The 25,813-nt window shown below is 38.7% G+C and overlaps 1 protein-coding gene across 3 annotated transcripts in view; it reads right to left on the reverse strand.

Moving 5' to 3' along the window:
* Positions 1–25,813, reverse strand: part of LOC125310242 — a 200,385-nt gene that overhangs the window by 163,696 nt on the left and 10,876 nt on the right. For 2 of the 3 annotated variants that reach the window (XM_048267470.1, XM_048267462.1), the window contains exons 2-6: positions 23,102–23,218; positions 21,491–21,590; positions 7,133–7,279; positions 6,958–7,020; positions 5,182–5,303 (exon numbers count right to left, since the gene is read on the reverse strand). In XM_048267470.1, coding sequence (XP_048123427.1) covers positions 5,182–5,303; positions 6,958–7,020; positions 7,133–7,279; positions 21,491–21,590; positions 23,102–23,218 — 549 coding nt within the window. Of the gene's footprint in view, positions 1–5,181; positions 5,304–6,957; positions 7,021–7,132; positions 7,280–21,490; positions 21,591–23,101; positions 23,219–25,813 lie in introns of those variants that run through there. The other variant, XM_048267478.1, reaches the window with a different exon arrangement.

The following is a 25,813-nucleotide window of genomic DNA, read 5'->3' on the forward strand; positions in this document are numbered from 1 at the left end:
CCGCCTACCGTTTGTCACGTTGTATATTATAAGTTTGCTACTCAATAATTTTGTAATGATGTAATGAGATGTGTGCATATTTAGAGTATATTATTCCTTTATTAAATTACATATCTTCCTATGAATATCTATTGTGTGTGTTTTTGAGGTGATAATTCATTAGTACATATTACAAATTATTCCACTGCTTGGCTGAATTTCCTATTGTCCTACGTAATTTAGAACGACCATTAACCGTATGTTATTTGCACACCTATGAAGTAGATACATTTTTTTGGCCGTATCACACTTATTATATCACGTATATTAATTTGCCGAACTCGTTGTGAAGTTTAAATGCACTGTCACGTTGCATCCGAGCTGTAAAATGCAGACGTTCAGAACATTGCAACATTGTAGCATATGACGGAGGTGGCTTTTAGCTAGATGGATGACAGCAGGCTAAGTAAAATAGCGATGTTTCAAAGCTAAAGTTCATCAGAATCTTGGGATACGCCCGCTTGACAACGGGAGAGATAGAACTAACGACTGGCCTTTGGCCGTAGCAACCATCTCTTTAGAACTAGTAACGGCAGTTTGTCCTGCAAGTTGAGAAATTTGTTGATATGTGTGGTCTGTTCACAGAAATGAATGCACTCCGCTGTTCACAGAAATGAATGCACCTCCGCTTCGCGTCGGGGCCGTTTTACAACCTCGACCATGCATTAACTTCTGTGAACAGACCACCATGACCACAATGACATACACAATGTTTTTTGGAGCCCTACATGTAAATAAAGGCAGTGGTGTAACATCCTTTGTTATTTGACTGTAGCTATCAAAAAGTAGTGTAAAACCAGAAAACAGGTACTTTATACACAGTTTGACAATATCCAGCTGATTTTTTGGGGGATTTAGAATGTTCTGGCAGTGAGGGGGTACAGTATTCTAGAATTCCGTGGTAATTGGTGCACTGGCATGTTTAACTGTTAGCTGCAGTGTAAAGTTACATTATGTGTAAATTAAGTACAGAACTGACTGTGCCCCCACCATGGACACCCTAGCAACAACCTAGCAACGACTTCAAGTACCCTAGCAACAGCCTAGCAACCACATTCACAGTTAAAACCTAGCAACCAGCATAGCAACCACCATACTACTCTACTACTCTAGCAACAGTCAGTTGTCATCAACTTTGACTCCCGTCAACTGTTTCCTCTGCCCACAACTGTTTCAAAATAAAACTCCTCACTACAATAATTCCATTTTAAATAATTTAACCATTTTAACTATCCAACTATTGTTCAGCCTTTCAAACTGTCAGTTGTCATTAACTATGACTCCTGCCAACTGTTTCCTCTGCCTACAACTGTTTCAAAATAAAAGTCATCACTACAATAATTCTATTTTAATTTTTTTTTACCATTTTAACTATCCAACTATTTAACTGTTCAGCCTTTCAAACTGTCAGTTGTCATCAACTATGACTCCCGCCAACTGTTTCCTCTGCCCACAACTGTTTCAAAATAAAAGTACTTACTACAATAATTCTCTATTAAATAACCTAACCATTTTCACTATCCAACTATTTAACTGTTCAGCCATTCCAACTGTCAGTCGTCATCAACTACAACTCCCGCCAACTGTTCCCTCTGTCCTCAACTTCAACTTCAAAATAAGTCCTCAATACAATAATTCCCTATTAAATAATTTAACCATTTAAACTATCCAACTTTTTAAATGTTCAACTATTCCAACTGTCAGTTGTCATCAACTACAACTCCCCACCAAACTTTTTTCTCTATCATGAGTCTCTATCCTTTTTACTTGGATTGGATTTGAAACAATATTCAACAATATTTTATTCAGCAGCCATTTTTCCATTTTCATGCACTAGTAATTCCCAGGAATTACATTCTCTAGTTGTAAGTGCTATTCACACATGCTATATATTGTTTTTTAAAGTATATATAAAGCTATTTTTTTTTTTCAAAACCGGATTATGAACATGCTTTGCCATTGAGAAACACATGATAGCGTTGGATTATGAACATCCTTTGCCACAAATAATTGTACACACAAAAATGTGAGGTAAGTAAGGTAAGTGGGGTAAGTATATGAAGTTATTATTTTGATGTCATTTCGTCTGTTTTCTAATTCAGAAGGATGTATTTGGTATCAATTGATAGCTCTGTGTCTACTCTTTCATCTGACATGCATGGGATTTCTATCTGATCACAGGTTTGTGAGTATTTTAAACGAGAGTAATGGGTGCGCAACTGTAGGTTGAGATATATGACATTATTATTTTGCTGTCTGTTTTTTAAACCCAGAAGGATCGATATGTATTTCGATTTGTATCAATGGGTAGCTCTGTCTCCTCTTTCATCTGACATGCATGTCTGTCTATGCGATCACGGGTAATGGGTGGGCAGGTGAATGCAGAGCAGTACAGACTGTAAATATGATGCAACTTGATTTAATTTCATGATTTTTTTTTTAATTTGCATACTTGAAGTGTGTAGTGTTGTTGGAAAGCCACACTTCTGCTGTCACGCAATAAAGGTCTAATCTCGCTGCAACTAATGGTTGTGGAACAATGTAAGAGAGAAGAATGGGTGGAATGGGTTTTTTGACGCACTTTGCGTCAATCAGGCTCTAAGGGTTAAATGTTCTACTTTTGATCTGACCATGAAATTGAAAGTCTGAAAAAAAAAGCATTATTTGTTTGTTTGTATCACATTCATAGACAAAGACTCAAGTCATTTTTTGATTTTGGATTCTCAATTGAATATCAAATGAACGAATCATACACGGACCCTGCCCTTTTAGCAATGACCTTCTGTGGTTGTCAATAAGTGTCTTCTGGACAACTGTCAAGTCTTTGTGTAGGAATTACAGAATTACTTTGGTTCTTTCCAAGTCATTAACAAACATTTCCAAGTCAAGTCCGAGTCGAGTCCACTACTCATCCGAGTCAAGTCTGAGTCGAGTCACTATTGATCCACGTCGAGTCCGAGTCGAGTCCCTACTGATCAAGTCGAGCACTAAAGTAAGCATAGCCTACAGTACATGTTGTTCAATTTTTTCCCATTGCAGATAAAATCCTTAAAAGCTAAACGGACAATCTTCTGTCTCCATGCAGGGGTGCCATCACTTGTGTGAAAGTAGTATTGCCAAATTTCTTGCCAAACCAATGTGTTGTATTTATTATATCGGAGAGAATATCATACCATAGCCATACCATAGCCTATAGGCCTACTCATAATAAATGAGCAATCCACATCCCAATCACACAGGCCATTAAGTCACATTATGCCGTTACTGACTGCTGACAATTGTACTCTGTAGCCAGTGTTGTAGAAGTTCATACTTCACAAGAGCTAGATGGACGTTGCAGAAGGCCTATTTTGTAAGAGGTAGTGTGGATCATAAAAGGGCCTCCCCCGGGCATTTTTAAAAAATTCTGGCTGTTAAATAGACTACACAATTTTAGCGCAGTTTGGGAGGGACAGAAACAGAGCAGGGTAGCTTCTTTCTGACTCCCGTGACATGAACACTGGCTACCTGCAACTGCATAATGTTATCACTTCACTGACACTATGGAGACATATTTCAAGCCAACAATGGAGATGAAAACTAGCTTTCGGTTAACGGAGATACAGATCATCTGCCTAATTAATTTCTTTGCGCAACAGGCCACATTCTACGTTCATTTCAGCGAGATGAGTGAAATGTTTTTCAAGCTGCCATCGCCATAGGCTAGCCTACTATTTGCTACGATATTCTGTTAGAAATAGAACAAGTTGCTATTTACTTTTTTTTCGTGCAGTGGATTAGGCTATCAAATCGCTTGTTTGAACAGTAACAGTAATAAACTTCATTCGTGGTTTTAAATGTAGTTGTTTCTGGCCTACCCACGAGAGGTTCAGTTTGTCAGTTGCGCAGACACGTAGGCCTACATTGACACGCTACATGGACACTCTACTAGGCAATTTAATGTTATGCTTCTATATTTTATGAAACCAAAATTAAGAAGGATGCTATATCTTGATCGGGAAAACTTTTAGTTTATTTTTCTTTCGATCTGATAATAGCCTGCTGAAAATTAACAGACAGAACGCCACAAATGAAAATGAATGAATGGAACCTCACTTCTCGTGTCAGTCAGGAAAAACACTGTTCACCAAGTCATGACGATCAGCTATCCAGCAGCTGTGTGTGATGTTTAGCCTAGGTTGAGTGTAATCTTAGGTAATGTTATGTCATTTATGAGAACTAATATTGCCTGGCAATACTACATTGACATGGTGGCGGTCGTGTCTCCAGGCATTTTGGTGTTTAAGTTAACGTTAGTTTGCTTTGCATGTGAACATGACGTGACTTGCGATGTATGACACGAAGCAGTAGCCTAACATTCCCTTGCACTAAAATTAGCATTACACATAATTTAGATATTAAAATCATATAGCAAATTATAGCCTAATGACATACTACAATTATAGCCTTATGATATATTACAAAAAAAGTCGAGTCCTCGACGAGTCATCGCGAGTGCAAATGCACGAGTCCGAGTCCAAGTCATTCAGTGCTCAAGTCCAAGTCAAGTCATGAGTCTCTAAATTTAGCTAATGACTCGGACTCGAGTTCGAGTCTCGGGCTCGAGTACTACAACACTGCTGTCTTGTCCTAAATCCCGCCCACACAGCTAACGTCATGCCTATATTAACGGCTCGGTGTGTCACACACACAAGTAGGGAGAAGGAGAGCGTGTCCAGGTAGCATTTATATCAGTCTGCTTTGAGGCTGAGGGCTACAATGGGTGGAGGGTGTTTGGAACCAGGAAGGGACTACCGTTGCGATTACACATTTCAAGGAGGTATTTGCATTGCCTCAAGGAGATTCCACCGTGCAGCAGAAGCTGTATCAACTCCGCCAGGGTAATAGTCCCATTACAGAATATATGCTCCAGTTCCGTACCCTGGCGGCCGTCAGTAATTGGAACAAAATGGCCCTTATCACAACCTTCCAACAGGGACTTGAGTTAGGATTGTGCCTTTACCTCTCCGCTTACGACAACTCCATGGGCCTCAATCTGTTCATGCACTTACTGCTTAAATAATGCAGTAAAACCTAGCTATCTTACTAGCATCTTACATTATAAAATTAGAAAGCTCAATCAGGTATTTTAATTGTAATTACCTTTTCATTGCAGGGTATCGCTCAAGGACTGGTTTCATTTTTTCGAAATCAATGGATAATATCTCACAGTGTGTCTTTGCGCGCACTGTCACGACGGCTTGTTTTCCAAACATAAACCCAACCTGCACAGTAATGGGTCAAGAGTTATGCAGCGTTATTACTTGTAATAATCTACAACCAATAATCAGCAGTAAAACTATAATAAATATAGCTGCAAGCAGCAATGCGGGGGCCTAGTAGTGCGCTAGAGCAGGAATGGCGTTGCCATGGCATGAGCAAGCACTCACAGCAAGAGGCCAAATTACACCAATGTCCTTGTGCGTTCTCACAATCAGCTACCATGTCCCACTACCAAGTTTGGACTTCATACACCAAAGTGTTGCTGAGATGTGAGCTCACTTTCTTTATTACAGCACCCCTAGAGGCCAAATGAGACCACTTTCCTTTCATGTCCTCACAATCAGCTACTATGTCCCTGTACCAAGTTTGGACTTCATAAAACGAAGAGTTGCTGAGATACGAGCCCACTTCCTGTATTGCAGCGCCCCCTATAGAGGCCAAATGATGCCAATTTCCTAGTGTGTCCTCACAATCAGATACCAAGTCCCTGTACCAAGTTTGGACTTGTAGCTGAGATGTTAGCCCACTTCCTGTTAGGCGGCATCGTCGCCATGTGTGATTGGCTGTCACGGGCAAATAAATTTGAAATTAAAAAATCTGACAAGTATCGTTTGTGCAGCTCGGTCTGAAGATCATCTCCGCCAAGTTCTGTGAAAATCGGATGAGATTTGTAACCGCTGAAACTTTTCGTAGAGTTTGGACTAAATCCAATATGGCGGAGGTCCAATATAGAGGAAAGTGACGGGATAGGAGTCGATGAACTTGGGATAGTCCAAGGATTCAGACGCTACCTCATTTTGAAAATCAGACAAAAGAGTCAAGAATCACGTGCATGAACGCATGTCCAACATTGAACTGGTGGTGGCGCTAGAGCGTTCAATGTATATGCATAAAAATTGCTGTGAGTGATTGGGACAGTGTCCTGACTAATGGTATCGAGTTTTGTTATGTTAACTCAAAGTACCACGGAGATGTTAGTCCACTTGCTGTTTGGTGGCTTCGTCGCCATATTTGATTGGCTGTCACGGGCAAACAAAAATGAAATTGAAAAATCTGACAAGTATCGTTTGTGTGGCTCGGGCAGAAGATCATCTCCGCCAAGTTCCGTGAAAATCGGATTAAATTTGTGACTGCTGAAACTTTTCGTAGAGTTTGGACTAAATCCAATATGGCGGAGGTCCAATATGGCGGAAAGTGACCAAATAGGGGTCATTGAAGGTCGGTCCAGGGATTCCAACGGTGCCTGATATGTGAAAATCGGGCGCACCGTTCAATGGTTACTTGCGTGAATGCAATCCAGGTTCGACCCATTGGTGGCGCTAGAGTGTTGGGCATAGAGTTCTGTGAATTGGTAGGAGTGATCATGGGACAGTGCTGAATTTAGACCCAGCGGTTCAATTTTCGGCGAGATTTTGACCTGTTGGTGGCGCTAGACGGCTGGGTTTAGAGGTCCGTAAATGAGTGTGAATGGTCATTGGAGTCCCGAAACATTGGATTCCCGAAACTTTCTGCCAAATTTCAGCACTTTTTAGCCAGGCGTTCTATGGGCTGCCATAGACTGCAATGTCGGATGTATAATAATAATAATAGGAAAAGCTAGTAACTCAATGGGTGCCTTCGCAGCTTCGCTGCTTGGCCCCCAATAACAGATATTACCTCTCCAAAACACATCCCCTCTCCATATAGTGCCACAATATCTGACAAATCATCAGTTAAAATCTGTAGACATAAAAATAAATTAGGTCAGTAACATTTTGTATAGATTTAATGATAATATTCTCAGCAACAAAGTTAAGGTATTGATAAGCGCATACATTTGTTAGAAACTTACCTGACATATCCCTCGATGAACACAAAAAAGTTCCCTTGTAATTGTGTCACTGTACTGAATTATTTCCCCTCTGGGAAAAAAGTACATCACTGATACTGATGCAATATCCCGAATAAAAGCTGGACCAGCTTGCTCAAAAAAAGGAATCTGTAGAAATATATAAACACAAATGTGTTGAAGAAGCTCAGTTCATTGTCAATTGTACCCACACTTGTTGACTGCATTTTTCAAGAACCAGAATTGCACATTTTAATGCTTACTAAATCTACAGGTGTTCAATTGTATGGAGTGAGATAGTGATAGTCATAGTGCATGCACAGCACAGCATGCACAGCAACATTTTGTCCTAAATTTCTGTCCTGTGACTCTTTTGCAAAGTAAAACAAAAATGACGTCGCAGCCAGGGGTGGCTTTAGCAAGTGAAGAATCTGGACAAAAGACAATTTGGATGTGATATCGTGTCCACAATGATCACTGTTGGTATTATTGTGATGTGATTAAAATGTGCTGCCTTTTTTTTCTAAACCTACCACCAATGTTGGACAGAACTCATAATTGGCCTGTTCTTCATGCACAGTAGCAACAAAACAAAAGAACAGCGTTAGTGTCATAAAAGCAGGGCTGTACTGTACGTTAACGTTTTGGCACGTAGCAGTGGTGCTACAGAGGTTAAAAGATTTGTAGCAGCAGAATACTGATGCTACAAATTTGGCAAATATGATGGCAAGATGATGCTGATGTTAAATTGTTAAGGGATTTTTGATATGTTGTTTGATTGATGAAGTTATGATTTTAATATCTCACCACTTAAACAGGAAATGTGTCATAAAGTCAAAGTGCATTGAATGAACAGTCTGAAACTTCTCAGGTTAATAGATATTATGATTATGAGAATATCCAGAAACCCAATTGGCCTCTCTGGCATAGCGCCACCACCTGGCCAAGCAGGAAATGTGCCAGAAATGGGCAATGCCTTAAGTGATTGATCTGAAACTTTACAAAATATTGGATATCATTATTGTGATGATATTCACATGTGTAATTCACATGCCTAGCATAGCGCCACCATCTGGCCAAGCAGGAAATGTGCCAAAAATGTTCAAGGCTTTGATGGATTGAGCTGAAACTTTACAAAATATTGGATATCATGATTGTGATGACATTCAAATGTGGAATTCACATGCCTAGCATAACGCCACCATCTGGCCAATCAGGAAATGTGCCAAAAATGTTCAATGCTTTGACTGATTGATCTGAAATTTTACACAAAATTAGATATCATGATGATGATATTCATATGTCTTATTAGCATGCCTTGCATAGCGCCACCAATTGGCAAGAGAAGGAATTTGTTTTTTCCATGTCTGTTGGATATCACAATCAGATGCATCAGGTTAATCAGATTAGGTGTATATGACATCCAAACACCCAATATGCCTGTCTGGCATAGCGCCAACAGCTGGCCAAAGTCAGAATAGTTTTTGGAATTTATTTACAAAATTTTAATTAAATATCATTATTTTGATGATATTCAGCGCCCACAGGAAGTAAGGTAATTGGGATTTTGTGCATTGTGGACATGATCAATTTTAACATACTCCTAGACGATTGATCCGATTCATGTGAAAGTTGGTATACATCATGCCAATATGCTTCTGCTATGTTTCATTCATAGTAATATCTTCTATTTTTTTTGCCCTATTCACCTGTAGTGTCACACCTTGTATTCAATACATTGAACAAGAAAGGGTTAATATACAAAATTGCACAAGGGATATCACTGGGCACCCTCCTAAATCTTAGAGATACCCCTAGTCTACAAGATTCTGCAAAAAAAACGACAAAACCAGGTCTGACCCCATGGCTGCCGGACTATTATAAGAAGAAGAATAACTAGAAAAGCATTTCCTGAAGAAAATACAGTGCATGAAAATGCAAAAAATATGATGTAAAATATCATACAGAGTAAAAACAAACTATATTGGTTGCTAGGTAGATGAGGTTTAATATAGTTAGAATGAATAAATACACAGGTTTCCCGTTTACCAACAAAACTAGATGCGCGCGCAGCCGTGAGGCAGAAGACGCTTCGTGGCAGTCCACAACGTTATAAACTTAACCTAAATAGTCAGCTGCTGTAAGCTACAATCGGATTATTGTATATTAATATAACATCGTATTTTGTCATTTTTGGCGAAGACATGCATTCCGTTAGGAATATTGAACATATTAAACATTCTCTAACCATCGTGATTTCGAATTTGTGCAGTTTTCAGCACAAAAACTTATTTTATTCTTTTGCTCTTTTGCATTGCTCTATGCTGTTCTATGGTGCTTTCTGCCTCTTGGTTGCGCACAAATGTTTTCGTGACGTTGCATAGAAATCCATGTATAGGTGGATAGTTTAAGTAGATGAGGTTTAATATAGTTGGAATGACTGAACAGTTAAATAGGTGGATAATTTAAAAGGTTAAATTATTTGCTAAGTAGATGAGGTTTAATAGTTGGAATGACTGAACTAGGTAGATGAGGTTTAATATAGTTGGAATGACTGAACAGTTAAATAGGTGGATAGTTTAAAAGGTTAAATTATTTGCTAGGTAGATGAGGTTTAATAGTTGGAATGACTGAACTAGGTAGATGAGGTTTAATTGAGGTTTAATATAGTTGGAATGACTGAACAGTTAAATAGGTGGATAGTTTAAAAGGTTAAATTATTTGCTAGGTAGATGAGGTTTAATAGTTGGAATGACTGAACTAGGTAGATGAGGTTTAATAGTTGGAATGACTGAACTAGGTAGATGAGGTTTAATATAGCCTGGCCACCTGGCCTAGGATTCTAATTGCTTAACGGCAGTCTTAATAGAGCCATATTGTATGCTTAAAGCCTGAGACAGAGTATATAGTTTAAAAAAATGTAGATAGTGTAATGGATGTTGATAGACAGAAAGTTGAATGGATGTTGATAGGCAGATTGTTTAATGGATGTTGATGGATAGTTTAATGGGTGGATGAGTGAATGGTTTGAAGAGGATGAATGGATAGAAAGTTGGATGAAATGTGCCTTACAGTGGGCAGTGCTTCGACTTGGCCAGCTTCACTCGCGGTCCGCGCGTGGGATCACGCGGTATCACGCAACTTTAATTTGTATTTTTCCAGTGAGACGCTGCAACAACCCAAACAACAGGTAGATGGCTCAAGTGAGCAGGGTGTCTCGTAAAAAGAAATGGAGCCTGGAAAACGCTACACAGACTTCACTACAGACTTTAGCAGACTGGTTTAGAAATAATTTAATAGCCAGAAATATGCCTGCCCTGTCCTAATAAAGAAATATTTGGTTAACTGCGAGTGAATCCCGCTTTGCAGTCAGAGCAAAAACGCAGGGACAAATTAAACGCAGGACAAATTAAACATTCTGGTTTTCTCCGAGTGCAACGATGATAGACAGACATCATTTGGACAAAATATAGAGCATATTAACCTCCGTTGCTCAGCCAAATGCCTTCATGTTACATCCTGTTATCACGGAGTTACAAGCGATAAACGATTTTTGATGGTCACAAGTTTACTTCATTAGCTGCTTTTTTTTTTTTTTTTTGATTATTAAAGAGTGTTTTTCATTTAAAGGTTTGACTTTGTGCTTATTCAGTAGAGCATTTAGTGCTCTCCCCAATCCCAGACGTTCACATTGCATGTTTGTTTGTAATGGATGCAACCGCGAGATAGGCTATGCGTTTGACGGCAATGACAGACATGAACCAAGACATATAGCCCAGCAGCAATCTAGGGACTGTTCGTTATTTATTGAAGGGGCGACCGAGGAATTTTGAGTGCTTCAGTTGCAAGTTGCATGACCCTCTCTTGCCTGCTAGAAATTGTTCAATGACCCTCCGACAGAATTGTTAAAAAGACATGACCCTCTCCTGCCAATTGTCGCTGTCTTCCCCACACCCACACACTGTGATAACGCTCTTAAATCAATCTTTCCTGTGAGCTTGCATGCTACCAGTCCTTCCTTTTCAAATGTGTTGCTTCTGTTTGCACAATTTCACAAATAATCATATGTGATTAATAATATGACAAATAATCCCTGTGCACGGGATGCATTGGCAATGCATGCCAACTTTTTCCGTGTTTATCACGTATTTTAATTTTCCCCCGTTGTCTTGCCGTTTTAATGTTTTCCCGTAGAATATCCCATATTTTAATACTCTCATAACAGCCCCTGCCATCGGGCCTGTCTCTGTGTTGCCCTGTTGCTACCCCCTTGCCCTTCCAACGAAAACAGATGTCTTCAAATCATCGTTTTCCTTGCTTGAAGGCTTAATTTAGAGTGATGTTAACCTATTTAAGTTTAACGGCGTGATTGTCGTGAGAGCACGATTCATTGGCGCTTACGTGTTCGGCCTAATGTCTACGTGCGCACCTGAGGCTACTCAGCTACAAGAGAAAGAATTTCCCCTGTTTGTATGTTCACTGCAAGTTGGCCTACCATAACTTACCAACTCTGCACTGTAGACCCTAACTGGCTATTTATATTTTTCTGTGAAATAAGCTAATGTATTTTTTTGTTCAACTTTATGAAGCAGAATTACGCATAGGCTACTTGGAACATAATACATTTAACAAAGGACAGGTGTATGTTGCTATTGACAAAATATTAACTTTCAGTGTTTTATTTATGTTGTCATGGGGAAGTGTTTTTCCCCATGCATTTATTCTAGGTTGCTGTCAGTGATTGACACGAGAGAAGCGGGGTCTGTGTTGTGTTGCGCTATGCTAATTTATTTTCATTGGGCATACCGTACGTATTCGCCCACAGCTCTTCAGTTCTGACAAAGCCAAAATTACTCCTTTTGAAACAATGAGTGCAGGAAGCGCGTTTGTATGGTTATATTGCTTGACGGGGATCACAAGCAGCTTTCAGCCATAAGGCTACTTTGAGAACATTTCAATTCAATCTCGACACTAATATTCAAAAATGTTGAAACTATTTCGCATAGCCTATAAAGCAGTTTAATTAAATGGAATGTTAGTTGTAAAACAAACAAGCTACTTGGTGAGGCTTGGCCTCACAGATGCTTCGTGCCTTAGATGGCAGGAAAAAATCTTCAATGATAGGCCTATTAACTAACCACCCGATTCACATTGGCTGGGGGGAAGGGGGGCCATCAGACATTTGTGCCCAGTTAATCGGCCCTGCCCCCAACAAATCACACCTTCCCACCTCTGACAGCTTAAAAGAAGTCAAGAGGACTCCTTACTCACAGACCTATTCACAAAGCTGCGGCATTTTGCCGTGTTTTGAAATCCTATGCAGCTACAGGAGCTTCCAATCGTGAGGAAGCAATTTTGCATTGTAGGCATAACTAACATGCAATAACGCTGCCAACAACAACTAAAACTAGGCTAATCATTGTCAACATGTAAATTAAATGTAACATTATTGTGAATCAAATTAAAATGTTCTCTTTTGCAAACGTAGGCATAGTAACAGAATAATTTAATAATGTTACAAAGATACTACATCAATCCGTATGTTTCATTAGGCTACTAGGCTGTTTTGCCTTGATTCATTTAGGCTAGGCCTTTTTATTCAGGGCCGTATTCACAAAGAATTTTAAGTAGCTCCTAACTGGCGAATTTAGGAGCTCCTAAAAATAATGGGCGTTTCACTCCTAACTTTAGGACTCCTAATTTTTTTTAAAAAAGTAGGCCTAATTCACGAAGCATTTTAGACCTAAAAGTATCACCGAAGTCTGGGACAGCTTAAGTCGAGAGGACTCCTAACTCACTAAGACTAACAGCTTTTTTGTGGCATTTTACGTTGCAATGTTTTGAAATGCGTAGCCTATGCGCAACAGGAGCTTCCAATCGCGAGGGAACAATTTTGCATTCATAAAAGGGATGCAATAACGCCACCAACAACAACCAAAACTACTCATTGTTAACATGTAAATGAAATCTAACGTTTCATTGTGAATCAAATTAAAATGTTCTCCTCTTTGCAAACGTAGCCTTTAATAATGTTGCAAAGGTAGGCTACTACATCAATCCATAGGCCTATGTTTCATTAGGCTACTAGGCTATTTGTTTTGCCTTTTACTCTTTATTCAATTAGGGCTAGGCCTTTTTATTCAGTTATTAATCATCTTCCGGCCCTTCGCACTACTTGTGTAGTGCACGATTCTCCGACCTGTCACCTGTCACTCATCATCGGAAGAGAGGCGTTTGGAATTCCCGCGTTACAATCGTCAGCCAATCAAGGTGGTCACTTCAGTCAAGCTCGTGCATGAGTAATGACATCAATCATAGCCACGAAGACTCACTCCTAGTTTAGGAGTTGTCTGAAAGGCTTTGTGAATAACTTTTAAGAGAAAACGCCAAGCTAAAATCTTTAAGTGCGATTTAGGAGTAGCCTACCCTAGTAGTAAGATAAAAGCCTTTGTGAATAGCCTCCACGGCCCCAGTTATTCATCATCTTCCGGCCCCTGTATAGCGACGATTCTGAGACCTGTCACCTGTCACTCATCATCGTAAGGGAGGTGTTTGGAATCATGCCCGCGTATAATCATCAGCCAATCAGCCAATCAAGGTGGTCACGCTTGCCCATTTACCCAAATGAACGGTCAATATTACTGATGATCATTGTTATTTAAGAACATGCAGTGTGGGTAGGGTACCAAAAACATCTTGCTCGTAAAAAAATCATAACGCATATTCTGGCGGGTCTGTTATTTACTGTAGGCTGCGCAAAACCACAGGCCTTTATTTTTTTGGCCATTCATTCATTCATTCATTCAACCTTTATTTATTCTCGAGGGTCATTGAGGGAAGCCCTCATTTTCAATGAAGCCGAGATTACAGAAGCTAAGCAAAGCTCCCACAAACAAGACAACATTCGAGGCCTTCTGTTGAAGAATTTTATAAAGCCTGCGCTAACAGTAATCCTCCTGCCCCCTGATAGGCCTACCACAGCTGTGTATAGTGTGGAATGTTCAAGAAATAACACAATCCAATGTGTGTCTCAATTGTGCCCCGCTGACCACCTCACACATTTCTCTAGATTTTGCAACGAACTTACATGACACAATGCCATAAAATATGCCAGTTTTAGGACACAGAATAATGTTTGTAATGATACCAGGTAGGCCTACGTTTAACAGTAACAAGTGTAACTAGAAAAGTATTTCCTGAAGGAAATACAGTGCATGAAAATGCAAAAGATATGATGTAAAATATCATACAGAGTAAAAACAAACTATATTGGTTGCTAGGTAGATGAGGTTTAATATAGTTGGAATGATTGAACGGTTAAATAGGTGGATAATTTAAATGGTTAAATTATTTAGGTAGATAATTGACGATAACTGACAGTTGGAATGGCTCTAATGTTTGCTAGCAGTTATAATAAGATAATAATGTTAACCAAGTTACTTAACTTAGTTAACTTAGCTAATGTTTTCATATTTAGTAGTTATGCTAACTAACATGCTAACATGTTAAGTATGCTAACCATGTGACTTAGCTAACTTAACTAATCATTTTTAGTAGGTATGCTAACTATTCTAACTAGCATGTTAACTATGTTAACCATGTTACTTAGCTAACTTAGCTAATCATTTTTAGCAGTTATGCTAACTAGTATGCTAACATGATAGCATTTTTAATAAAACTGCTAAAAATGATTAGCTAAGTTAGCTAAGTAATATTGTTAACATAGTTAGCATGCTAACTAACATGCTAACATGCTAGCATGCTAACTATGTTAACCATGTTACTTAGCTAACTTAGCTAATCATTTTTAACAGTTATGCTAACTAGCATACTAGCATGCTAACTATGCTAACCATGTTACTTAGCTAATCATTTTAAGCAGTTTTGCTAAAAATGCTAACTAGCATGCTAGCATGCTAACTATGCTGACCATGTGACTTAGCTAACTTAGCTAATCATTTTAAGCAGTTTTGCTTAACCCTTTGCAGACGGCCCATTCTAATTTCGGTACCCCAGTACCGATGACGTTCAGTCTAATAACTCCGCCATACCCCAACCAATTTTATCACTGAAAACTTCCTCAAACACGCCACATCATAGGCTTTCTGGCGATATGATTGGTTAAAGGGATTTGTGGCGCGAATTTCTTTTACTACGTGAAGGAAAAATCAAGAGTTGACGCCTCCCTCCACTAGAGGAAAAACAGCAGGAAGCACTATGCATCGCTGATCTTGGACGCCGCCTAAAGGAGAAACTACTGGATCATCTGAGGTAAAACAAGTCTTTTATGTTATTATTACTTGTTATCCATGTTATTACTTCAAAATCGTTTTTAAAAAGTTATTTTTGCTGGTAATTACACCTTGTATGCATGGTCAGAACATAATGCGTGTGGTGTTCACTTCAGCTGATGACAGCTGGTATTTTAGCACACCGTAATCTTTAGTAAACTCATCATTTTCAGTCATTTTTGGGGGCTACTATATGTCAACCACGATTACAGACCTACTAAGACTGAAACTTTAACGATTTGTTCTATTTTGAACGATGTTGCTTGCTTGTCATCTGATAGAAAACTAGCTAAGTTAGGTAACATTAGCATCAGGAGAGGCTGCAACATGTCCTTGACGCCAGAAGTCGAGATAAAGTTCACCCCGTGCTTCATGACTGCCAACTTTATGTCAAGTAGACCTAATCGGTATTTTATTGTCAAATAAACCTTTCATTCCTTCGTAATATGTATAGCACAATTTACAGTTGTTTGTAGCCAAGTACTTAGATAGAAACATCTGACATGAATGACAACGCTAATGTTACGCTACCGACGCGAAGACTGTGTTGATCACCCGATGGTGTAACGTAAGGATTTTATTCATTGACTGCTGTTTTCATGAATACATGACTGAAGATTTGTTATAAATGTGTTTTAGTATTGTTTAGCTTTTAGGCTGTAAGGTTGGCTGCTACGATTATGAGGTTTTTGGGTGGCTAACTATGATGGGAGCTCATACACCCAAGCCTACTCACAACACATTATTTTCTAAGGGGTGTTTTGTTCTTTACAACTGCAGTAGCCTATGCACGGTGTGTATGTGTATGCATATGCTGTTTAGATGTTTTCTGTCATCTCCTGACTCATGTTAATAAATCAATTTTTGCTTGTAAGCTGGTATACTATGTATGGTTTAGCCAAGGCAATAACACTTACTGTAGTGAGCTCTGAGACTAATGTTACCTCTCCAAGCAATATTGGAGTTCTCCAGTGACAATAATACTTTTAGTGAAAAGAGTCATGGTTGGTGGTGATTAAGATTATGTGGAAGTAATGTAAAATAAAACTAAACAACCTATTCACTATCAGACCTGTGATTTGTTATTTTAGATGGAGGGAGAGAAGCACGCGCAACTGGGGTGAAAGCAGCCGACTGCTGATGGCAAATATGACCCCAAGGACCACGATGGCATGGACATGGGACATGGATGGGTAGCTTCTGGATGAAGAAGAAGACAATGATGTGCTACAGGAGGAGATAATCTTCCATCATCCTCAGCTGGGTAAGCATGTTTGTGTGTGTGTATGCGTCCATCTGGGCGCAAGCACATTTCTGGTTGTGATAAGAGTGTTGCTTATAACAATAATGAGAGGGATTATAGTGATAATAGTTTGGTTAGATTTATAATTCAATTTCTATATTTCTTATCTGACAATTTCTTTATTTTGAGTTTGGTCAAGTCCCATGTCAGGTAGAAAGCATACACTTTGCCTATCCTTCCAACACAGACAGAGACACCAACTCCAATAGCATTTACACCCCATCGCCTGCTAGGGCTTAGATGGACACACACACACGCATGCACACACACACACACGCGCGCGCACGCACACACACACGCACACACACACACACAACCATGCCACAGCTGTGACAATGCACACACCACGGATCTGGTGTGAATGTGGCGTTAGTGTATCACCTTATGTGTGGGGCAAATGATATGGATAATTATATATTGTATCAAATTATATGCTGTATGGTTGTTAAATGTATTGAATTTCTTCTAACGTTTTAATTGTTTATATATATATGTGTGTAAATGTTAGTATGAATTGATGTTTTGTTCACCATGTAAGATTTGTTGATCTTTGTTATACTGTTGTCTTGTCATTCTTGTAGTTCTAATAGTTACTGCATGTTTGTAAACATATGTTTATGTTATTTACCTGAAGTTGTTGTTCCTGGTTATTTAATCACATTGTTTAAGACTTTTCTAAATAAAATGATGTATTTCCCCTTTCGTAAACCTAACACATGTGCCAGTGTCTCTATATTCTTGTTTTCATAGTAGAATGAAGCACACGGAGAAGCAGTTACAATCAGCTAGTCTGTCTTTCAGCCTTTATCTGTCCTCCCCACAATTGATTTAGCCTCTTCAGAGTACAGTAAGACATCCCATATTGAGCTTGTTTTGATGGTAAAACAGCTTATTTTTTACATGACCATTATATCTGTATTTTTAGGTCAGATGCCAAACCGGAAATGAAAACATTCTACTCTTTAAAAAATTCTACTCTTTTACTGTTATGAGTAAATTAATCATAACTTCTGAACCAAAGGTGATAAATTGATTCTGTTTTTTTTCACTGAGGAGAACACAACACTGGCTATCCTTTGCACACTATATCTACAACAGACATCAGGTGAAAAGAAAGATTCATCTTGAGAAATTGATATTTTCAATGTTTTTGATATTGAATTTTGAAGGTTTTGTTTAAAAACAATGTGTGTTACCCTCAAACTTATTAACTATGATATGTACCATTTTAAAGGGCTAGTTCTCCTGATTACAATGGTGGGTATATCTTATCTCTGTCATGTAGCATGGCCACACAATAAGCCTTTTTGTCTCACAAGGGCATCAAGTATGAAAAAACTGAATGTTTCGTGCCGTCTGCAAAGGTCTAATAAATTTATCATAACTTTTGAACAAAAGGTGACACATTGATTCTGTTTTTATCACTGAGTAGAGGACAAAATTGTGAATCTCCCATACACGCTATGTTTTTCTCTATCTACAATAGAAATTGGGAGAAAAATTAGATTTATCTTGACAAACTGATATTTTCGTGTTTTTGGGGGTTGAATTTTAAAGATATTTTTTAAAAATTATGTATGTTCTCCTCAAACTTATTAATTATATTTTATACCATTTGAAAGGGCTATTTCTCCTGATTAGAGTGGTGGGTATATTGTATCTTTGTCATGTAGCATAATCATACAATAAGCCTTTTTGTGCCATAAGGCCATCGAGTATGAAAAAATGGAATGTTCGGCACAGTCTGCAAAGGGTTAAAATGCTAACTAGAATGCTAACTATGCTAACCATGTGACTTAGCTAACTTAGCTAATCATTTTAAGCAGTTTTCTTAAAAATGCTAACTAGCATGCTAACAATGTGACTTAGCTAACTTAGCTAATCATTTTTAGCAGTTTTGCTAAAAATGCTAACTAGTATGTTAGCATGCTAACTATGCTAACCATGTTACTTAGCTAACTAGCTACAGTAGGTAGGAGTCATAGTTGATGACAAGTGACAGTTACAATGGCTGAACAGTTAAAACGTTCAGTAGTTTAAAGGGTTAAATTGTTTTAACAGTAAAATATTATAGTGAGGACTTTTATTTTGATACAGTTTTTGACAGAGGAAGCAGTTGAACAGGTTGTGTAGTCTTTAATAGGGCCAGTTTGTATGCTTAAAGCCTGAGACTGGCAGTTGGTCCAGCTGGCCTGAACACCTGCCATAGGATTCTAATTGCTGTGATGTCATCAAGGGCAATGTTAAGTCAATGGGGAAATTTTGATAGTTTTTAATTAATAGTTTAAAAAGTATAAAAGTTACAAAGATGAAAAATACAAAGCCCACATGTCCTAATTAAGACCTACACGTCAATGTTTGAATGAAGTTTCTACGTTAAACGGTTGAACCTGCATTAAATGCGTTAGAAGAAGAAGAAGAAGAAGAAGAAAAAGCCTTGGAAGAACAGTACAGTGCATTTTCATGCACTGTAATGAGCTATTCATTGTCGAAGGTGCATGGTGAAGTGAAATTCTTACTTTGGAAAACAAACATTTGCCGATATCATCGCCGATCATCAGAATATTGCAACAGATTCTGTGTTCTGGACTGCAGGTAACTTGTTAAGCCAGTGGTTCTCAAACTTTTATTTCATTCCCCACTTTGATCAAGGGGCATGACTGATGATAGTGGAGATAACGTGTTATCCCGAGGCTTTTGTAAGTCAGCATCTTCGACGGTAGTCTATTAAAATATACGCTGATGTCCCAAACGGAGAGCCATACTTTATTGTTTTTAACGATCTCTATGCTACTCACAAAAATGTAGGAATGGGGACATGATGAAGTAGGCTATCCAACTGTCTGTGTTAAAGTATTGTGATTACGAGCCAGTGGTTTTCAAACATTATGTGTGACTCGGACATCTAACTAAATGCAACAGGCTCATATCGTCCTCGCATTCGCAAAATGAGGACCAGTGTTTTGTCAAATTGTAAATAGCTATTCGTTTTAACGATTTTTTTTTTCATAGTTTATCAAGTGCTTTTTGTATAGGCTACTATCTTAATCTTGGAATATGGGGAGGGAAGTGGCGCGTCTGCAGTCAGCCAAATATGAATGTAATTCTGCGGCATAAAGCTGATGTATTTGTTTATTGTACAGAAAAATAAAAATGACATGTCAAGCAGTCAATTGACTACATTGCAGTCAAGAAGTAGGGCAAATTAAGACACTGTTTTGATTTATGTGGTTATGCTACCCCCAACACTGACAATAACATAGACAGCAAATTAAGATATTTTTTTCGTTTTGTGGAGCGGCACCGGTAGGCTATCAAAAGCAGATTTCGATTTTCGCTACCACCGTGTAGTCAAGTAGCCTTAATCGAGGTAATGTTTAATTACGATTTATTTTGTTATTGAATTCGTAGGCTGGGATTCCTCTCGGTAACAATTACATTTAAAGGTAGCCTAGCCTCCTGCTTTTTCAGAAGGGGCGGCAGTCAGGCTACTGAGAGAGCGATGTACAGTGGCAGAGCGACGCACAGTGGCTGAAAGTGGTACTAAAGCTTCACGCAGCTTCACGCCTCGTAATGCGCGACTGAAGTGGCCATTTGAAAGCGATGCCCACTGTATATCCTTGTAGAATGGAGAGATATTGTGCAACAACTTTGCATGCACTGTATTTCCTTCAGGAAATGCTTTTCTAGTTCTTATTATTTTTCTTCTTCTAACGCAGTTAATGCAGCTTCAACCGTTTAACGTAGAAACTTCATTCAAACTATGTTGCGTAGGTCTTACTTAGGACATGGGGGCTTTGTATTTTTCATCTTTGTAACTTTTATACTTTTTAAACTATTAATTATTAACTTTTATAAAATCCCCATATACTTAACATTAGGCTGATGACATCACAGTGGACTAATTAACTTTATTTGCACCTGTATCAACTTCCAGCTGCTCATCTAGGCCCCATCAAAGAATCAGTTCAACTAATTGCACCTGTATCAACTGCTTTCTGCTGAACTAGGCCAACTCTCTCTGTGCGTCCATTTCACTCAAATGATGGCTTGCGAGAAAAAAAATATTTATGGGCACTGGTGAGAATGACTTCTAACCACATAGCCTAAATGTTTGTCTGCAAAATACACCAATAATGTAGAAAAAGGTGCGCACATCTAAATGTTAAAAAAGTAGGTGCTGGACTCAAAAAGTGACAATAAAAATTACAAAGAAGTCCGCACACTAGAGCTCCATTATTGTTTTTCCTTTTTATTCACCACATGTGACGTTTTGGGACACACTGCCCTTCCTCAGACATAAGACAGGTACCTAGCAGCCCATACTTATACTAATTGAACACCTGACAATTAAACCTGACACTAAAGTGCCGAGTGCAAAGTGCTTCAAGTGCTAGTGTGCAAAATGCAGTGTGCAAAAATGCAATAAGTACAATACAGTACAATAAAGTGCCAACGTGCAATAAATAACACAAAGCACAACAGTATTTCAATGCACTCATATACCAGATAGTACCACTAGATCACATTGAGGAGTAGTGAATAATACAAAAATTACATAAATGTTACAGGCAGCCACATTATGTGCGATATATACACAACATGAACAACATCAAAGAAGGAACCGATCAGGACAAAGCTAACAGACTGGACTTCAGGATCAGAAAGATATTACACCATGCTACAAATGCAAAATACACCGCAACATCAAAAAACATTACAGGTGTGAACCATATGACGTCACGAATGCAGCATGCAAGAACTGACCTTTGACAAAAGCTGTCCTCTCTCCTTCATGAGAACAATCTGCTGCAATTCAGTGGGCAAGTCATGCATTAAATAAGGTCCACCTGGGTATGCTTCACCTCTAATATGGCATAAAAGAAACATAAATAAGTTGTCTGTAAAAAGTTAATCATTCAATTATTTACATTTAGAGTTAAACCAAGTGAAATCTCCTTTTGTGGGAATACGTTTAAATGATGCTGTCACAATCTCAGTTTTTTTTTTTGGACCCAAACGCATGACAAAAAGAAGAATGTAACTCAAAACTTTTAAACTCAAAACACGGGAAACAAGGTAGCACAACAGTGAAACAGACAGCAATGTGACATGGAAACTGAAACAAGGAACTGAACAAGATAGATAAATAGATAGATTAACTTGTCTTTCTGCCATCTAGATATTTTAAAATGTTTAGTTCTTTTGAATACAGTGGGTACTACATTCAATTGTCCGGCTTCACACGTGATTCTCGCGTGAATCACACATCTTTTATTTATATTTCCCCAGTGAAGCTGCAATGACCCAAACAACCACCAGGAGGCACTTGTGAGCAGGGTTAGGAACGTCGGCTTTTGCCGCTTTGAGTCTATATGCGCCAGTATACTACAGTATGGACCATAAATTTAGCCTACCCAACGTTTGTTTCCACAATATTACCCCCTGATGAGCTTTCATTTTGATGGCTGATAGGCCTACACTATGTCTCCTGTGACAGTCCCAACAGTTAGCACTATAATCAAACAATCCAAAAGTGAATTACCGGTAGGCCTATATCCCGAAGCAAACGGAAAATCTTCTGTTAAGACACCATAGTCACACAAAGGCTAACACGCAAACTCAGGTCAAGTCAGGTCAGATCAGTTCGTGTCACAGATATGGAGCGCAGAAAGGTCATTTTTAATCACTAAATAAAAAATGGCACTTATTTCTGTAAGGCGCACACCACATATGTCTGTAAATTGCTCAGCCCCAGACAATCCCTCCACCATGGCAATGATATTGCCAGATTCAGGACAGTCTGCCCTACACACACATGAAAAGCATGTAGAGCTATGAGCTTGCTGTGGTGAGATACATGTCAAAATGTAAGAATTTTTATAATACGCTTTTTATATTTTAATTCTTTAAAAATCTAAATAAAATCAATGCTAGTAAATAGTAGTAAATAATGGCATATCTGGATAGCCTAGACTCTGCTATATAACAATATATAATATGTGTGTGTGGCACTTACAATGACCAGAATAAATCCTTATGAATAAAGGTAGTGGAAAATGCCCTAAAAACAGCTTTGGGTTCTAAGTATTAAAACAACCCTTAACGTTCGTTTTCAAAACTGTGCATCTCACCGAGTGGTTAGTGGTGTTTCAATACATGTACATTTCTAGAAATCGGAGGTTTGGAAACGTTGAATATAACTGAAAAGAACAAGTGTAAAATAGTTATTGAACTACTACTACTACAGTACTACTACTAATACTGTTGAACTGCGAGTGAGTACCCATGAAGACATGACAGAAGGCTAAGCTTGAGGTCCTGTTATTGAACTATACAGAGAAGACTGCAAAGTGATTAATTAAGTCTTATACTCACTGATAACTTGACCACAGAAGACTCATGTAATCCCTGACTCTTTTTTGAAGAGATAAACTGAGATTTTGGTGTTCCATAAACAGAGTCACTGATGAGAGGAGATTCTGAAATGTCACCCTGTGAAAATAATAATGATAGTAATATTATTATTACAATGAAGTCGACTGGCTTTATCTAGAAATATTTAACCTTAACATTGCCGAAAAACACCTGCATGAACATGAAATAACTTCCTTATTACTACAATGTAGGCTATGCCGAAATAGTTTCAACATTTTGAATATCAGTGTCGGGTGAATTATGAAATGCCTTATGGCTGAAAGCTGCTTGGGATCCCCCCTGTCAAGCAATAACCATACAAAAAGTTAAAAACAGATGACATGATGCACGTCACTGACATAATGCACAAATAATATAGCCTAGATATTCCAATACATTCGAATACATGTGTTTATTTTAGAGGGGATATTCAAACGTTTTTGAGCAATTTTGACAGCCCTAGTCCACTGTAGGCTACGCCAAGCGTCTATTAACACCTTCCACCTAACCCCGGTGAGTGGGGGTCGCTATAATGCGTGTGAAATAGCACCATTGAGTAGCCTATGCGAAATAGCCTTAAAATTGTTCCGGTGTTGTGTGCCTTCTGGTTTCTCCACCTACTGGTTTCCTTACGCGTGCATGCGCTGCAGCAGTTGTCAGACATTCACAAACAAGTTGTTTTAGGCGGTTTCAAGTCGCTTTTCATTAAGCCATGAGCCGGGCTACATTACAGCCACTGGACAAAAGACATGTAAAAAATATATGTTTTGAAAACTAGCATTAAACTGGATTCGATCCCCGCAAAAAGCAACACACGCCAAGTGTGACTCTCCCATCCTGATTCCCTACTCTTTGAGCCAACTAATATGTTACGCGAATCAATTAACTATTGTAGGCTACCATTAATTAATAACATAGGCCACACCCAGGTAACATGTTGTCCAGGCTATCTGAAACAAGGGGTTGCCTCTCATCTACAACAACTGGTTACCTTGGGCTGCTACAGTCGTCAGTGCACTGTGCACAGTAGGCCTATGCTACTCTTTGTGGTTGATCAACTAAAAATAAAAGATGTATTTGGTGATGATGTTATTGTAGGCCAAGTAGACCTAAATTCTGAGAAATTAAATGGTACGAGAAACAATCTACATAGCGCACCAGACCGCTATGTTCAAGGGTTGAATGAAGAGAGTTTGCAAAAATTAGTGTATTTTTCAAGTCAATAAACATTCTTAATTTTCAAATGTCTTTGTCAGGGAACATCTGACTTTTAAAGAGTTATAAGATAAAGGCAATACCATTTGTGTCACCTAATGCAGTTCAGTGAATTAGCAAGATACCATCAGAAGCCAACAATCATAAAAGCACCTGAGCGCGAGCGCTCTCTCCCCTGCGCATGAAGCTGTCTGCGTGTTGTAGGCTAGATTTGCGTGAGTTCTTTCTATCTGCTTTACTTTTGTGAGTTGCGACCACCTAGGCTATGTTATAGACGTTCTATGAGGTACCAGTGTTGTGTGTCACAAAACGATAAGCTTTGTCAGACTACTTTTAAAATGATATTCAGGGCTATATACATTTTAAACATTCGGGGCTGAAGACAGGGCTCGAAATTAACGATGTCCTTACGTCCCGGGGACCATAAAAAACGGGACACAATAGAATGATGTCTGGGACAACTCTGGGACAGTAGAAAAATGGCAAAGCAAATTTCAAAATAGGTATTTTTTTCCTAACCTGTTCACATGGGAATCTAAACGTATCTTTCTTGTCTGAATAAAATTATACAAAATTTGACCTGGCGTAATTTGACCTGGCGTTTGACCGGGCAGCTGGCAAAAGCAGCGTTAGCCAGCTGATCTAAAGAAGCGGTTTTATACACGCAGCCAAACACTGTTTACTGCTCTTCGAATCACTGTAGGCTACAATGTCATTTTTGGTACAAATACAATATAAGATATTGTGAAATGTGATGGGTGCTTGCGTTTCCTTAGGAATCCGCCATCTTGGTTTTGTATAAAAATAAATATTAAATGACACATATGCCGACACAAACATATAGGGCACGGGCGGTAGGCCTATTTACTTAACTATCACTTTCCGATATAGAGGTTAACTGACCTAACTAGCAGGCAGGTAGGCTAGGAAATGCCATTTGTTTTCATGACATTGCGAACATTTTTGACTGATAGCGTAGGCCTGAGGTTACACTGGTGTTCTAAAAAAAAACGAGATGACAGTCCTCTGACTAAAACGCTGCGTGTTTTCTGTCAGTGACAGACGAAACGTCACCAATACCATGCTGAGCTAAATAGCCTAGGCCTACTGCAACTGCGATTTGACAAAACGATAGTTTCATAGTTACACGATAGTTATTTAAAACAGTTATTTAAGTTAGCATTTGACATTTTATTGTGGCAGTTCTAAGTTATAGGCTAGGCTATTGAGAAAATAAACGAATACCGGAGAGTAGCCTATCTGACAGCTTCACTTCGGTAGCCTAAAGTTAGACAGAAATTAGCCAGCTTTGTGGTAATTTCCCACACTACTTGTTGTTTTCACTTAGATCTGTGGCCATGACATCACACCAAACTGACATTGAAATTAGACGCGTGAAAATAGATTATTGACGGAATGTTTTACAAACCTGTCCGTCAAAGCGACGGACAATGAGAA

The sequence above is a fragment of the Alosa alosa genome, chromosome 2 (assembly GCF_017589495.1).
Source record: "Alosa alosa isolate M-15738 ecotype Scorff River chromosome 2, AALO_Geno_1.1, whole genome shotgun sequence".
Taxonomy (NCBI): domain Eukaryota; kingdom Metazoa; phylum Chordata; class Actinopteri; order Clupeiformes; family Clupeidae; genus Alosa; species Alosa alosa.